The sequence below is a fragment of the Chelon labrosus genome (genome assembly GCF_963514085.1).
Source record: "Chelon labrosus genome assembly, chromosome: 9".
In the NCBI taxonomy this organism is placed as follows: Eukaryota; Metazoa; Chordata; class Actinopteri; order Mugiliformes; family Mugilidae; genus Chelon; species Chelon labrosus.
The window spans coordinates 8,817,546-8,829,874 of NC_140359.1; the positions used below are offsets into that span (position 1 = coordinate 8,817,546).

A 12,329-nucleotide genomic window follows, 5' to 3' on the forward strand; every position below is an offset into this window, starting at 1 on the left:
TGCAAGCAAAATGTAAACTATGGAAAGTACAGAAATGTATCTTCAACTATAGTGAGGTACAATAAATGTGCAAAACACTGCACTGAAACACTGTTAGTTCCATTTATTACATTTTTTAAAACATAACTGCATTACTTCAGGTAAATACTTCAAACAATTAGATCATTACTATTATCAAGGTTGAGTTTGTTGGTGGTTTTATGTGAATTACTGTTTCCTTTGTGTTTAGGCAGATAACCAGCAGTGGAATTTAACCTAAACTACATTTACTTGTTTTCTTTTTACCTACAACTCAGAGGGACACATAGTATGTTTAATACATTTATCTTTATGGTATTTTTAACTTTACAAACTAAGATTTTTACAAGCTGAATGGAAAACTACCCAAATATGTACGTTTTGTTACTCATTAAACTGTAAATACTAGTACAAGGTGATTAATTGTACATTAAGCATCAATAACTTTCATAATATTTGTTCATTACTTCTATGCCATTTTAAATCTGGACCTTTCACACAAGTATTTTCATTTTTCTACTATATATTTGTACTGCTTCCACCACAATAGATAATAACGCATTGATTTTCATAAAAATGTGTCACCGTGTATCCTGAACGCAACATAAATATGCAAGAGAAATGCAGGTGTGACATGAAACGTGTCATTGTTGGTGAGACTCTTAAATCTCACTCTTCTTCTTTCAGTCATTTGCCATTAATCATGTTCTTGTGGGAGATGAGTTTTATAGCAGGACTAGTTTATCGCCTGTAGAGTTTCAAGAAACTCTGCAAGTGCAGTTGCCCTCGTTTAAGCTTGTTTTTTCATTGTTTTCTAGTTCAGTGTGGGATTTAAAAACACATAAATATATCACTTGTGATTTCTTACTCTCTAAAGTGCACCACAATCTCAAGATTTGAGAAAACTAATAGCTACATTACTCTCAGCTAAAACACCAAGGCAGCACTTTAAAATGTGTTTATATGCTCTGATTTCCCTGCATACTGGTAGTGCTATTGACAAGACCATAAATCATCCGGAATTAAATCCATATATACCGCATATACTGTAATATGACATGAATTATGATACGAACAGGTTTTCTCCTCTGTAGTTTATCATTTGGCTCTGCACTCACACAGCAAATATTGTCATGTCTGCAAAAGTCATCATGTATAAGCCACCAGACTGTGAGCAGAGACCTGAACATGAGGCAGACTAAACCAAAAACCAATCAGGTTTTGTCTCATACATCAAACACAGAAGTGATACCTGTATGCCTTTGCTGAGTGACCAATCTGCAGTAGAACATGCCATCAGGGAAATTCTGAGACAAATATTTTATTTGAACAAACAAAAGTACGATGATGCACACAATATTCCAACATTTGACATAACATGTTTTAGTAAAGTAATAGCGTAGTGTGTCATGCAAGAATTACAGTGACTGCGGTATGCCAACATGTTAATTCATTGCGCAACCAAGTAATCCTTGTTTATTTTTTGTATGTTCGGTGTCCATTTTCTCTGTCGGCCATACTCCCCTACAAGAAAAACAAGAAAATCAGAACCATGAGATAAAACCTCTGCCAGTCTTTGTTTCCCCTTTTATTGCTTTTATAAACAGATTCACGCCCAATATAATGTGGCCTTTTAGACAACATTCTTTTCAAAATCAAAGTGTTACAAGGCGTGGTCAGCTTGAACTTGGAACTGCAACTTGGAAAGTGCTGTTCATGCACACACACACCCACGCAGCCCGACAGAGCTCGAGCAATTTTGCAGAGACAAGTGGAGTAAAACTGCCCAGATGTGCAAGTCGGACTGAGCCCATAGACCATAGATATTAAAGAGATTTAAATGACTAAAACTAAACACAAGATTATAAGTGAGCAAAACGTACGATGAGCCCTTTCATTCTGTAGATTTTGGCGAAAGGCGTGTCCTCTGCACAACCCATGACACGGCAGGGTGCATCCATGTGTGGAAACCCGTCTAGCTGCTCAAGAAAAGAAAAGAAAAGGAAAAAAAAAACACATCACAATGCCGATACACAAAAAACAAAGAGGTGCAGCCAGTGCTTAGAAAAAGTGAGAGGAGCTGCGAGATAAATGCTTACATTTTCGAGTGTGTCTGAGAAGCTGTCCAGTTCCCTCTTCCCTCCTGGGCTCAGTCCATATGACCAGTGCTGACAGCAGCCATGTGGGAACACTGCGCCCACCAGCAGCAACCACAGTGCCAAGGTTTTTGCAGCCATTCTGAAGGGGGGAAAAAAATATTGTTTCATATTGAACACATTAGTCATGTTAAAGATTTATTCTTTATTTACTTCCTTTCCAAACACTGTCATACTTCCCAGACACACACTGCTAAGTTTTTACCTTTTATGCAGGGAGGTTCTCTGAATCTCGTCTGCAGTCCTTGTTGGTGAAATCTTGCTTGCACGCTTTTTTCCAAGGTTTATATAAGCCTACGCTGTGTTTTATCCTCCAACACTTCACGGCGGGGGGTCACAAAGTGGGATTAAGCAACACTTGGCCACACTGGTAACCCGCAGAGCTGTTTAAAAGATTACACTTGGTGTGTGATTTGTGCTGTTCCACAAAAGTCACTCGGTCATTTTCAGCTAGTTACAGGCGTTTTCTTGCTGCTTCGGTGGTGTATATTCAACATTCATTCGTACAACAATCAGCCACAACATTAAAACCACTGATAGGTGAAATGAATAAGATCATCATCTCGTTACAGTGCAATGATCTGCTGGGAAATGTTTGGTATTCATGCGGCTGTTACTGCGCCTCCGCCCCATATCAGCGGCACTCCCCGGCAGCAGCAGTCATCCTCAGCAGGACAATGCGGCTCGCCACGCCATAAGAACTACTAAAGGACTGCTCAAGAAACACAAAAAAAATAAGGCGTTGACCCGGCTTCCCAACTACCTGGATCCCAAACTGATCAAGTGTACGTAAGACGCACTAGAACAAGCCTGATCCACAGAGGCCTCTCCCCTCGACCCATTGGACCCAAACGTTTCGACTACCAGACACCACAGGACACCCTCAGAAGGCCCATGTCCATTCCCCAATGTGTAAGAACTGGTTTGGAGACCTCCAAAATATTAGACTGTTTATAAGACTGTTTTAATGTTGTGGCTGATCGGCGTAAATGAGGCACAATAGAGCATTAAAAACACACACAACTAAGACTTTTTTTTTCTTCATCTTCTTCAGTTTATTTATAACAGTCATTTATGGAAACATATTTCCATGGTCGAGTGCAATAATTGTAGACAAGGATAACTACACCGCTACCTGTCTCATAAACAAATCAACCCCTGCCCCAGATTGCATTCAGTGGCGTGTATTAAAATAAATAACCATAGCTCTTCCACTGATTTCCACACTCAATACGAAATACAACATGATTGCCTTCATCGTTCATTCTCACAGGCTGGGTACCTACTATTTAACTGAGTGAATAGTATTGCATCGGAGCAGCTTTGAGCTACGGCCAGAGAGACTTCAACCAAGTCAAAGACAAGTGTAGCTCTTCACACATGCAAACAGACACTGTCTAATAAGAACCGAAGTGAAACAGCTGACGACACCTGCCTACTCTAAGAATGACTTTTTTTTTTTTTGGTGAAGATTCGGAAGCACTGGATTGGATTTATATAAGATTACAAGCACCAAACATGTTTTTGGTGAAAGGGTATACCGTGTTACATATACTTGTGCAAATAAGTTGAAATAAGCATGATTAAGTGATATACATACTGTAGATACATTGAGACAGTTTCCAGGCAAACGCACTTCAACAACATGAACACGTGGGAAATGGTTTTTCTGTTAAAGCTCTCCTCTTCTCGTAACGGGAATATGAAGACTAATGAGCGGCACACACAGACGTTACAATAAACCGTGCCGCAATGAAATGCATGCAATAGTGGATCACTCACACACCAGATTAATCAAAGAGGTAGATTTGCAGAGCGCAAAACAAGGGAAAGCTTTTTTTTTAAGAAAACAATATTTCAAAGTAGGAAAGGAGAAACCTCACAGCTCTAATCACGTATTGCATACCCAAGCTGTGTTTAGAACTAGCCTGTGGCATAGATTTACACCAACAGCACTTTAAGCCTTTCAGACTGTGCTGTTGTATGGCTTTGGCTTGCATTATTTCCTTTATAACATATTTAATCCAGCAAAATTAAGTTCAAGAGGAATATATAACGACACAGTTATTGGTAAGCATCCCCTTCTACTTCTGCTACAGCAGCATTCAGTGAAGCTCTGTGCTCTGAACTCACTGCTCACACGAAATCTGATTTTGACTCTTAACATGTCAAGTAATATGAAGTAAATATAAATTATGCAAAACATTACATGAATATAGTCACTGGATTGCATCCAGACACATCTACACACACTAAGAACATTACTTTGTTTTGGTGATATACGCAGCTGAACATTTAAAAACATCCTACCATACAAACATACACGGACAACCCTGGATAAACTCTAGTGCAAGATATTTAAAGCTAACGTAATATTGGTGGAATGCCAGGGATGTGCATACAAATACCTGTGTGGCAGACAGGTAAAGAGGGATTCAAAAAGGAGGACTACACCGCACTGTATGAGAGGATGGAGGGAAAGAGCATTAAAGAAGCCAGTTATGGCCCCACACTGGGCTTGGATGTGAGTGGTGAGTTATCTCACGCTCTGCGACATGTGCAGAGGGGTCAGCATCTCTTCAAAAATGGCTCCTTTCACATTGGACCCTCTCAGGTTGGCTTCCTGTAGATCACAGCCGGACAGGTCACAGTTCTGTATAAGGACAGCAGAGGGACATGAAGAGGACGGATGACATGATTCAGGAGAAAAACCTGTAATGCAACTAAGAAACTATATTTATGTTATACAGACACAGGTTGGAAAATATTCACGTTTTATTTGTGCTTTGGCACGAATGTATTAGCCCTGTGACAGACTGATGACCCCAGGGATAGAAGCAGCTTTATTGTCATTGTACAAGAATACAACGAAATTTCGTTTGGCAGCATCTCTTGTAGCAGCTACATGTCACAAGCTAGGCTACAGCCCCCCACGTGACCCTCTAAGGATAAGTGGTAATAGATAACAGATGAATAATAATGGATGGGCAACAATCAGCCATAACAATATGACCAGGTCAAGCAAAACACTGATTTTGTCATTATCATAACAGCTGTCAGTGGGTGGGATATATTTGAGGCTGCAAGTTCAACATTTTGTCTTCAAAGCTGATGAGCTAGAAACAGGAAAAATTGGGCATGTGAAAGCATTTCAGCAACTTAGACAAGTTGTGATGGCTAGAGCTCTTGTGGGGTGTTACTGGTCTGCAGTGGTCAGTATCTATCAACGGTGGTCCAAGGAAGGAAAAGTGGTGAAATGGCAACAGGATGATGGGAGGCCAAGGCTCTTTAATGCATATGGGGAGTGAAGCTATTGTAGCTTAAATGCTAAAAAAAAGTTAATGCTGGTTCTGATAGAAATGTGTCAGAAGAACACAGTGCATTCTAGGGCTGTTTGGCAGAAAAAAGGGAGACCTACACACTATTAGGCAGGCGGTCATAATGTTATGGTGTATATCTGATTATTTTTGTCAGTGAAACTTCTGAATATGGTGGCAAACATCTATTGTACTTTCCCAAAATGTATGTTGATGTATTATCATATTTGATTATTGCTAGACAGTATATCAACTAATCGTTCAAGCTCCAGTACTGTGGCTTTGTTTCATTACTGGTGACAAGATTCAATTGAATTTGATATTTAAATTTATTATACAGGTTTCAGTTTCAAAATCTAGTCTTCTACTTTGATTAAAGGCAAAGTCCATCAAAAAGTCCACTAATCTTTCAGTCCAACAATCTCAAACTGAAATCTCCAGTTAGGAATGTGTTTATTAAAGAACAAAAAATACATTCTAATAAAGATTAAAAAAAGACTGAACTCACTGGTTTATTTATAGAAAAGATCAACCTTGGTTTAGCATAATATTTGGAACTCTGTTGCTTATTTTTCAGAAATCAAGCCACTTTAGCGAAACGACCAGGAACACATTGTATGCTGAAAATGGCCCATACTGTGGGTTTTACTCAAATTTCCAGTGTTTCTTCCTTTATGGCCCTGGAAAGACGTCATAAACAAGCCTGACATTTGAGTCAGCTTTAATCAGCTTTTTTAAAGATAATCCTCTCTGATAACCTTGACTAACCTCGAGATCGGTCCCTGCCAAAGTGGCTCCCCGCAGGTTGCAGTTCTTCAGCTTTGCATTTTTGAGAGTGGCCACACGCAGGTTGATACCGGTCATTTGGCTTCCTTCCATGTCAACTCCTTTCAGGTTGGCACCTGATTACAAAAACATCTAGTTAATCTGAGGCAACAAATGGTGGGACGCTGTCTCCTTTGATTAAGAGCTGCGATAGATTACCTTCCAGATTGGCCTTCAATCCAGATGGATCTTCAAAATTGCATCCTTTGAGAGAAGCCCCCTCAGCATTGGAACACAGCATCTTCACGCCTTGTAAGTTGGCACCCTTCAAAACAAGACACAAAGACAAAACTTATTCATCATATTGGCTTATGTTCACACTGAGCTACAAAAATTATGTAATATCACCAGTCTGCTGAAAAAAAAAAATCTGCTTCTTGTTTTTTTAATGACGTGAATTTGAAAGTGGGTATGTGCCATTAGCAAACAACAGAATGGTCCTTCCTCCACATAACTGAGGGGGCTGCAGGTGTGACAGCGTCAGCCAATTCCATTGCTCACTAGCAGGAAGGCTAACATTTAAAAAAATGCCACAAAGCATAGATAGAGGAAGTTGCCACGGTGAAGTGGTGAGGTTATTGTGAGGACATTCTGCACTTACCATGAGTCTGCCGAAACAGTGCATGCATATAAAACATTTATGGCCAACAAGAAAATAGTTTTAGCGCTTACATCCAGGTTGGCTCCAGAAAGATCAGCCCGCTCCAGATTGGAGCAGCACAGGTTGGCATGCGTCAGATTGCATCGGCTCAGATTAGCCATCTTGAAATTGATATAACGCAGATCAAGTCGAGACAGATCGGCGCCACTGAAATTAAGTCCCTAAAAACAGTGAGAGGGATAGTGTCAAATATTAACATGATATGGTGAATTGCTGGGGGTGACTTTATGCATTTGGGACATACCTGACAGCGGAGCTCTGATTTGGTGGGTGTTGCCAACAGAAAACGAACAAACTCCTTACGGGAAATGGGAGAGTGGTCCTCAGGTGGCTGGGAGTTCTGTTTTGAAAGCAAACATGATGCATTCAAAGGAGTGGTCACATTATTCAATATAAACAATCCATCTTCCACATTTCGTATTACCTTGATTAGTACTTCCAGCTGTTCAGCAAGCTGCTCAATTCCAAAGAAGCGAGCCTCCTCAAGAACACCTGGAACAGGACAATAATACAAATCCTTGCTTATGTTAATCAGTCAATTGTTGTGGGAATTTTATGCAAGGATACTTTTTTGGTAGACCTAATTTAGGATTTGTCAAAAATGCTCACCTCGTATATTTATTCCTTCATTGATGATGAGCTGACCGTGTCTCAAGTAGTTGAGAATAGGCTCAAAGTATTCAGGGCTGCGGTCAATTAGGTAAGCCCCATGCTCATCCTGCTTGTTCCCCCACACATCTGGAGCAAACACAGAGGGTGATGAAGCCTATTCTAAAAACAGGCTCAGATAATACTAAATGCTCACTGATGGGCTTGCTCTCCTACCTTTCTCTCGAAACATGTGAGCAAGCATACTCTCTGGCTCTTTGCTGACCAAGGTACTCCTGAACATAGACACGACACATTTAATCTATTGGCATTCGCTGTGTATTCTAATAGCGAAAGCAGAATTTAGACCATGGATACCTGGTGGTGGTGAAGAGACGCCCACCAATGTTAAGGGTCAGCCAGTCAGTGTGTGCTCCGTGGGGATCAGATGTAACCTTGGCTTCATGTTGGGGGTCTGTGATCGTAAACAGAGTTAGAAATGAACAAAACGTGTGGACTGACAGTGGACTAGACTCCTGCAGCATGCCTGACAGGACTCACCAATAAACGGATCTCCTTCTGACACATAGAGCACGTCGTCATCTCTATGGGAACCACAGATAAACAAATCAAAGACACATCGAGGCCACAGGTCCAGTATAATTGAGCAACACTGTCTACATATGAGCTTACCTGATAAGGGCAATGTCATCTATAAGACCACCCTTTCCATTGTATAGACAGGAGGCTTTAATTCCTAACTTATTGCTTGCTACAGATAGTAAGTCTGACAAGGTCCCGTATACTGCTACAACCTGAAAAGAAAAAAAAAACAGCGTAACGGGGGGTTTGGGGTACCAGTTTACCAAATAATGAGGGGAAGAATGTCATGAATGCTTAACTTAAAACGAAATGATAATATGAACTAGTTTGAGGGCACCGCCAGCGTTAGTAATCCATCATGACACACATATGTTCAGTGGAAAAATACAGTCATTCTGCGGCCCAAGTAGCTCCCACACTAAACAGCTTGAGTTATTACTCACCTTGCCATTTTTAGATGTCCCGTTAACAAATAAGGTGACTCTTCTCATTCTTTATGTGCTTTGGTTATAATTACGTTGTTATAATTTCAATAAAGAAATGGTTTAGCTAGCTAACTGATGGCTTACGGAAACATATAACGCTGGCTAGCTAGCTGCATCACACAACAACACGAGACAAAAGAGGCCTTCAAAGCGATCAGGAAAAATGGCAATTTATTGCTATATTCTGTTATTTGAGGCTTATACTGGACTCCTACCCATGCCTTAGCTTATCAATACTTCAGTTTAACTTAAAATCATTTATACATTTTATTATTTACTACAGAATAATTATATACATACACTGTATGCATGGTAATGTAACGGAGAGGAGAATGAGAGTGATATCAGCTATTAGTAACATATTAATCATAGAGTGTTTGTGAATTTTTGATAATATATATAAATAGTAGCGTTATGAGTTATATTTTTGCGATATGGCGCTTTTTAAGTTTTACATATCAAAAAGTTTGTGCTGCCGTTTAAAGGGAAACACCACCGAACCGGAGAGCACCTGAAGGGGACCTTTCCTCTGCAGCTCTGCAATTGGTCAGAAAGCTGAAACGTAAGCACGTTCGTACGTCCGCTGTCTCGAGCCAACACTTAGCCATCCTCAAGTTTATCGTAGTATTTTACAAAAACAGTGGTCATTCGCGTTGTTTTAACTTTAACCTGACTTGCATATTCTTTTAATAGAGTAAAACGTTTAATTGGCTTCTTAACTTTATTTTTTGGGGCTTCTTTGTTTAGAAGTTAGTCCCGTTGGTAGTGGTGGTAATGTACCACATATTCTCGACCATTAAACATAGAAGAAGAAGAAACACGGAGCTGTCAAACATGTCAGTGCAGTTATGTAACTCAAAAATTAGCCTTCACCATCAGGTTTGAATCGGTCTTGAAGTATTTATTTCTCTCCATTTGTGCCAGTTAACACAATGTCTGACAGACACCATTGCTCGTGTTGCTCCCACCCAGTCTCCTCTCCCAGTGTTTACCAGACGCTAAATGAAATGGATTTTGAACGAGGTTAGACCATGCTCCCAATACATCTGGACAACCTGCTGAATGTTAACATTTTCTTTAATTAAAAGCTTTGAAATATTAACTTAGTTGCATATTTCACCTTTACTTAAATAGCTAAAGTTGCCAGTAAAGTACATCACTGTGAATCGTGTGTCATTCCTCTGTGCAGGTATCTGGTCTGCTGCTATGGATGGAGACTTGGACAGGGTGAAGTCTTTACTTCAGAAGGGAACAGACCCTAACATGAGAGACGCCGCTGGATATACAGCTCTGGTGAGTTTACTGCGACAAGCTGTTTGTGCAACAGCGTGAACTAAATAAGTCATTCTGTATTTTATGTGTTTTGTTTCTCAGCACTATGGAAGTCGCAGTGGTCATCTTGCTGTATGCAAGTTTCTTCTAGAGAACGGTGCATGTGCCTCTCCCCAGACACCAGGCGGTGCCACACCACTCCATCGATCATCTTACTGCGGCCATCTGGATGTGGTTAGACTCCTTCTGCACCACAGAGCTGATCCAATGCTCTGTGATGACGATGGTTCATCCCCTTTACATAAGGTACAGAACAGCCAGTAATGACAATAAAATCATTGTACGGACACAGTTTGATATCATTTAAAATATGTCTGTGTTTGCTGTTCTGCTAAATGCATGAGCAGGCTGCAGAACGAGGCCATGAAGAGGTGTGTCAGCTGCTTGTCGAGCACTGCCCTGCACTCTGCAACCAGGTGAACAAGAGACTCCAGCTACCCAACCAGCTGGCACAGAAAGCAAACCTGCAAGAGCTCTTAAAGCCACTTCATTGATGACACATAAAACTGCATCTGGGGCATGCTGTGATTACACAATGGATATTAGGTGAAGTCTGCTTGAGTCAGGATCACACTCATCTTTTCCCACATTCTCTACATTTGACTTGTGTTTTTACTCAGAGCAGACACAGAACAGAAAGAGACACAGAATGAAACATAATGAACATGACAATGCATTTTCTTAATACCTTTAAGATTAGAGTTTTCTGACTTAAAAGGAACAAGTAACTCTGATACTCCTACTCTTACCATTTAGTCATCCACTAAATCTCAAATCTGTTAAACTAGTCAGTGATGGACACAGTTTCCATATTCTTCTCATGACTGACAACAACCATTAAGAAAAAAACAGTACATCAGCTAGAGAAATGTACAACTGAGGTATTAAGTTTGAAACTGAGACATGCTCAGGAAACAGACAGATGTGGTGGTGTGCATCATCTGAAACAGACAGACAGGGACAGTGTCCCAGTTTAAAAGGGTTGAATGAGTGCTGAACGTACTGCACTCAAAGTCATTGTGTGTAGAGTTTGGATAGCCAGACATTAAAAGAGCAGAAATGGTATAAACTGAATAACTTGAAAGATGATAATGATGAAAAAAAAAATAAAAAATCCACGCGAAGAACAACATTGTGAGTCAGAAAACTCTAAGTGTATCCTTGTAAGTGGTCTGGGATAACTGGTCTGAACCACACGATTATTAATCACACACTGAGTTTGTGGATTGCACTGCAAACACCTGTAATCCCTGCAGCATTAATGATTGTTTATTTTATTTTGAACATGTGTTATATAACAGTTTGTATTAAAACTGGAGGCCGACATCTTGCCTGTGTTTGATTGGCAAATCTCTCCACTGTGCCATAAATGAAGGATTATCTTATTTTATCTACCAAATGTATGTGAGGCTACCCTTGCTGGTATTTTAAATATCGGGCAGTAGGGGGCGCTATTGCCTTAAAATAAAAATGCATTGCTTTTCAGGACACCATGTGAAATAAATGGCAGCTAACTGAGTGACCTCATTCAGTCCTCCCTGCACACTGCTGGAAAGCTAAACAGCGTGACTGTTCAAGAGAAAAGCATCAGTGTAACGGTTACACATCATGGAGGCACACCAGTGTCCAGACAACTCATTGCAATGCAACCAGTGATCAATCAGCAACACACTTAAAGAGATTCTTCTTTTTTTTCTTTTTTCTGATGACGGTTTATTTTTACACACAGATGTCCTGAGACATGTTTTTTTTTTTTTTAGTTGGCCTTCTCTTTAGGACCACACATTTTGCCAGTGGACTCATCTGTACCACTTGTCTGCCTTTTAAGTATTTTAGAAAATATATGGGACCTACTGCTTCTGTTGTAGAGCACTTACACTCTGCTACACCAAAAGCAGATGCTGATGGTTGATAGTCTTTGTATTTTTGGTGAAGTAATTGAAACCAAACACATCCAGCAACCTGGAAACTCTTAGCTTCAGCATCAGACTTTTTTTCTTAGGTCTTTTCAAAGGCAATCCTTGTCTCTGAATAGTTTTTTTTTTTTTTAAAGAAAAAGAAGTCACTGTTAGCTTTTGTCTTGTCACTGTCACTGAAGTGACTTATCAAAGTAAGGGAACAATTACAGAGTGCCTGTTTAACCCGTGTTTAAATATTAAAGAAAGAAAGGATGGATGCCTTGAGCGGCATTAAGTTTATTGATATTTCCTTATCAACTGAAACAGATGGAAATACTTTCAACTATTGTGTCACATACTTACTTACTCAAAACATGTTGAATAAGTAACACATGCACATACAAGAGTCAGATACCTCTTCTTCTCGGCCGTCCACAGATGTGCAT

At 40.0% G+C, this 12,329-nt stretch overlaps 3 protein-coding genes across 4 annotated transcripts; 1 reads left to right on the forward strand and 2 right to left on the reverse strand.

The window, feature by feature from the left end:
- Nucleotides 1-1,455: 1,455 nt before the first annotated feature.
- LOC311492485 (progonadoliberin-1-like) lies at nt 1,456-2,418 on the reverse strand. The gene is made up of 3 exons (XM_084550777.1): nt 2,118-2,418; nt 1,902-1,997; nt 1,456-1,542 (listed from the first exon to the last, which is right to left on the reverse strand). Exons 1-3 carry the CDS (start codon nt 2,301-2,303, stop codon nt 1,495-1,497), a joined length of 330 nt encoding a protein of 109 aa, XP_084406903.1. The 5' UTR covers nt 2,304-2,418; the 3' UTR covers nt 1,456-1,494.
- A 147-nt stretch (nt 2,419-2,565) lies between these two features.
- Nucleotides 2,566-8,758, reverse strand: kctd9a (potassium channel tetramerization domain containing 9a). Its single transcript, XM_084550979.1, has 12 exons — nt 8,612-8,758; nt 8,259-8,380; nt 8,127-8,170; nt 7,944-8,040; nt 7,803-7,861; nt 7,587-7,715; nt 7,402-7,469; nt 7,222-7,317; nt 6,989-7,138; nt 6,476-6,581; nt 6,260-6,393; nt 2,566-4,827 (listed from the first exon to the last, which is right to left on the reverse strand). Exons 1-12 carry the CDS (start codon nt 8,657-8,659, stop codon nt 4,711-4,713), a joined length of 1,170 nt encoding a protein of 389 aa, XP_084407105.1. The 5' UTR covers nt 8,660-8,758; the 3' UTR covers nt 2,566-4,710.
- A 494-nt stretch (nt 8,759-9,252) lies between these two features.
- Nucleotides 9,253-11,338, forward strand: ankrd39 (ankyrin repeat domain 39). Of its 2 annotated transcripts, XM_084550772.1 has the most exons (5): nt 9,253-9,489; nt 9,578-9,676; nt 9,843-9,946; nt 10,028-10,231; nt 10,333-11,338. In XM_084550772.1, the coding sequence occupies exons 2-5, from the start codon at nt 9,586-9,588 to the stop codon at nt 10,477-10,479; spliced, it is 546 nt and encodes a 181-aa protein (XP_084406898.1). In that variant the 5' UTR covers nt 9,253-9,489; nt 9,578-9,585; the 3' UTR covers nt 10,480-11,338. The 2 variants fall into 2 exon arrangements, with proteins under 2 accessions (XP_084406898.1, XP_084406897.1); XM_084550771.1 differs by having other exon boundaries at nt 9,253-9,676.
- Nucleotides 11,339-12,329: the final 991 nt, after the last annotated feature.

Coding starts and splice junctions, on each gene's coding strand:
- ankrd39 (XM_084550771.1), top strand. CDS start 9,586: ATGTCTGACAGACACCATTGCTCGTGTTGCTCCCACCCAGTCTCCTCT. Junction 9,677..9,842: donor TGAAATGGATTTTGAACGAG/GTTAGACCATGC, acceptor TCCTCTGTGCAG/GTATCTGGTCTGCTGCTATG. Junction 10,232..10,332: donor GTTCATCCCCTTTACATAAG/GTACAGAACAGC, acceptor ATGCATGAGCAG/GCTGCAGAACGAGGCCATGA.
- LOC311492485 (XM_084550777.1), bottom strand. CDS start 2,303: ATGACTAATGTGTTCAATATGAAACAATATTTTTTTCCCCCCTTCAGA. Junction 1,998..2,117: donor TCTCAGACACACTCGAAAAT/GTAAGCATTTAT, acceptor TTTCTTGAGCAG/CTAGACGGGTTTCCACACAT. Junction 1,543..1,901: donor ACAGAATGAAAGGGCTCATC/GTACGTTTTGCT, acceptor TTTTTCTTGTAG/GGGAGTATGGCCGACAGAGA.
- kctd9a (XM_084550979.1), bottom strand. CDS start 8,659: ATGAGAAGAGTCACCTTATTTGTTAACGGGACATCTAAAAATGGCAAG. Junction 7,470..7,586: donor TGAAGGAATAAATATACGAG/GTGAGCATTTTT, acceptor GTCCTGTTCCAG/GTGTTCTTGAGGAGGCTCGC. Junction 4,828..6,259: donor TGGCAGGGACCGATCTCGAG/GTTAGTCAAGGT, acceptor GTCCTTATACAG/AACTGTGACCTGTCCGGCTG.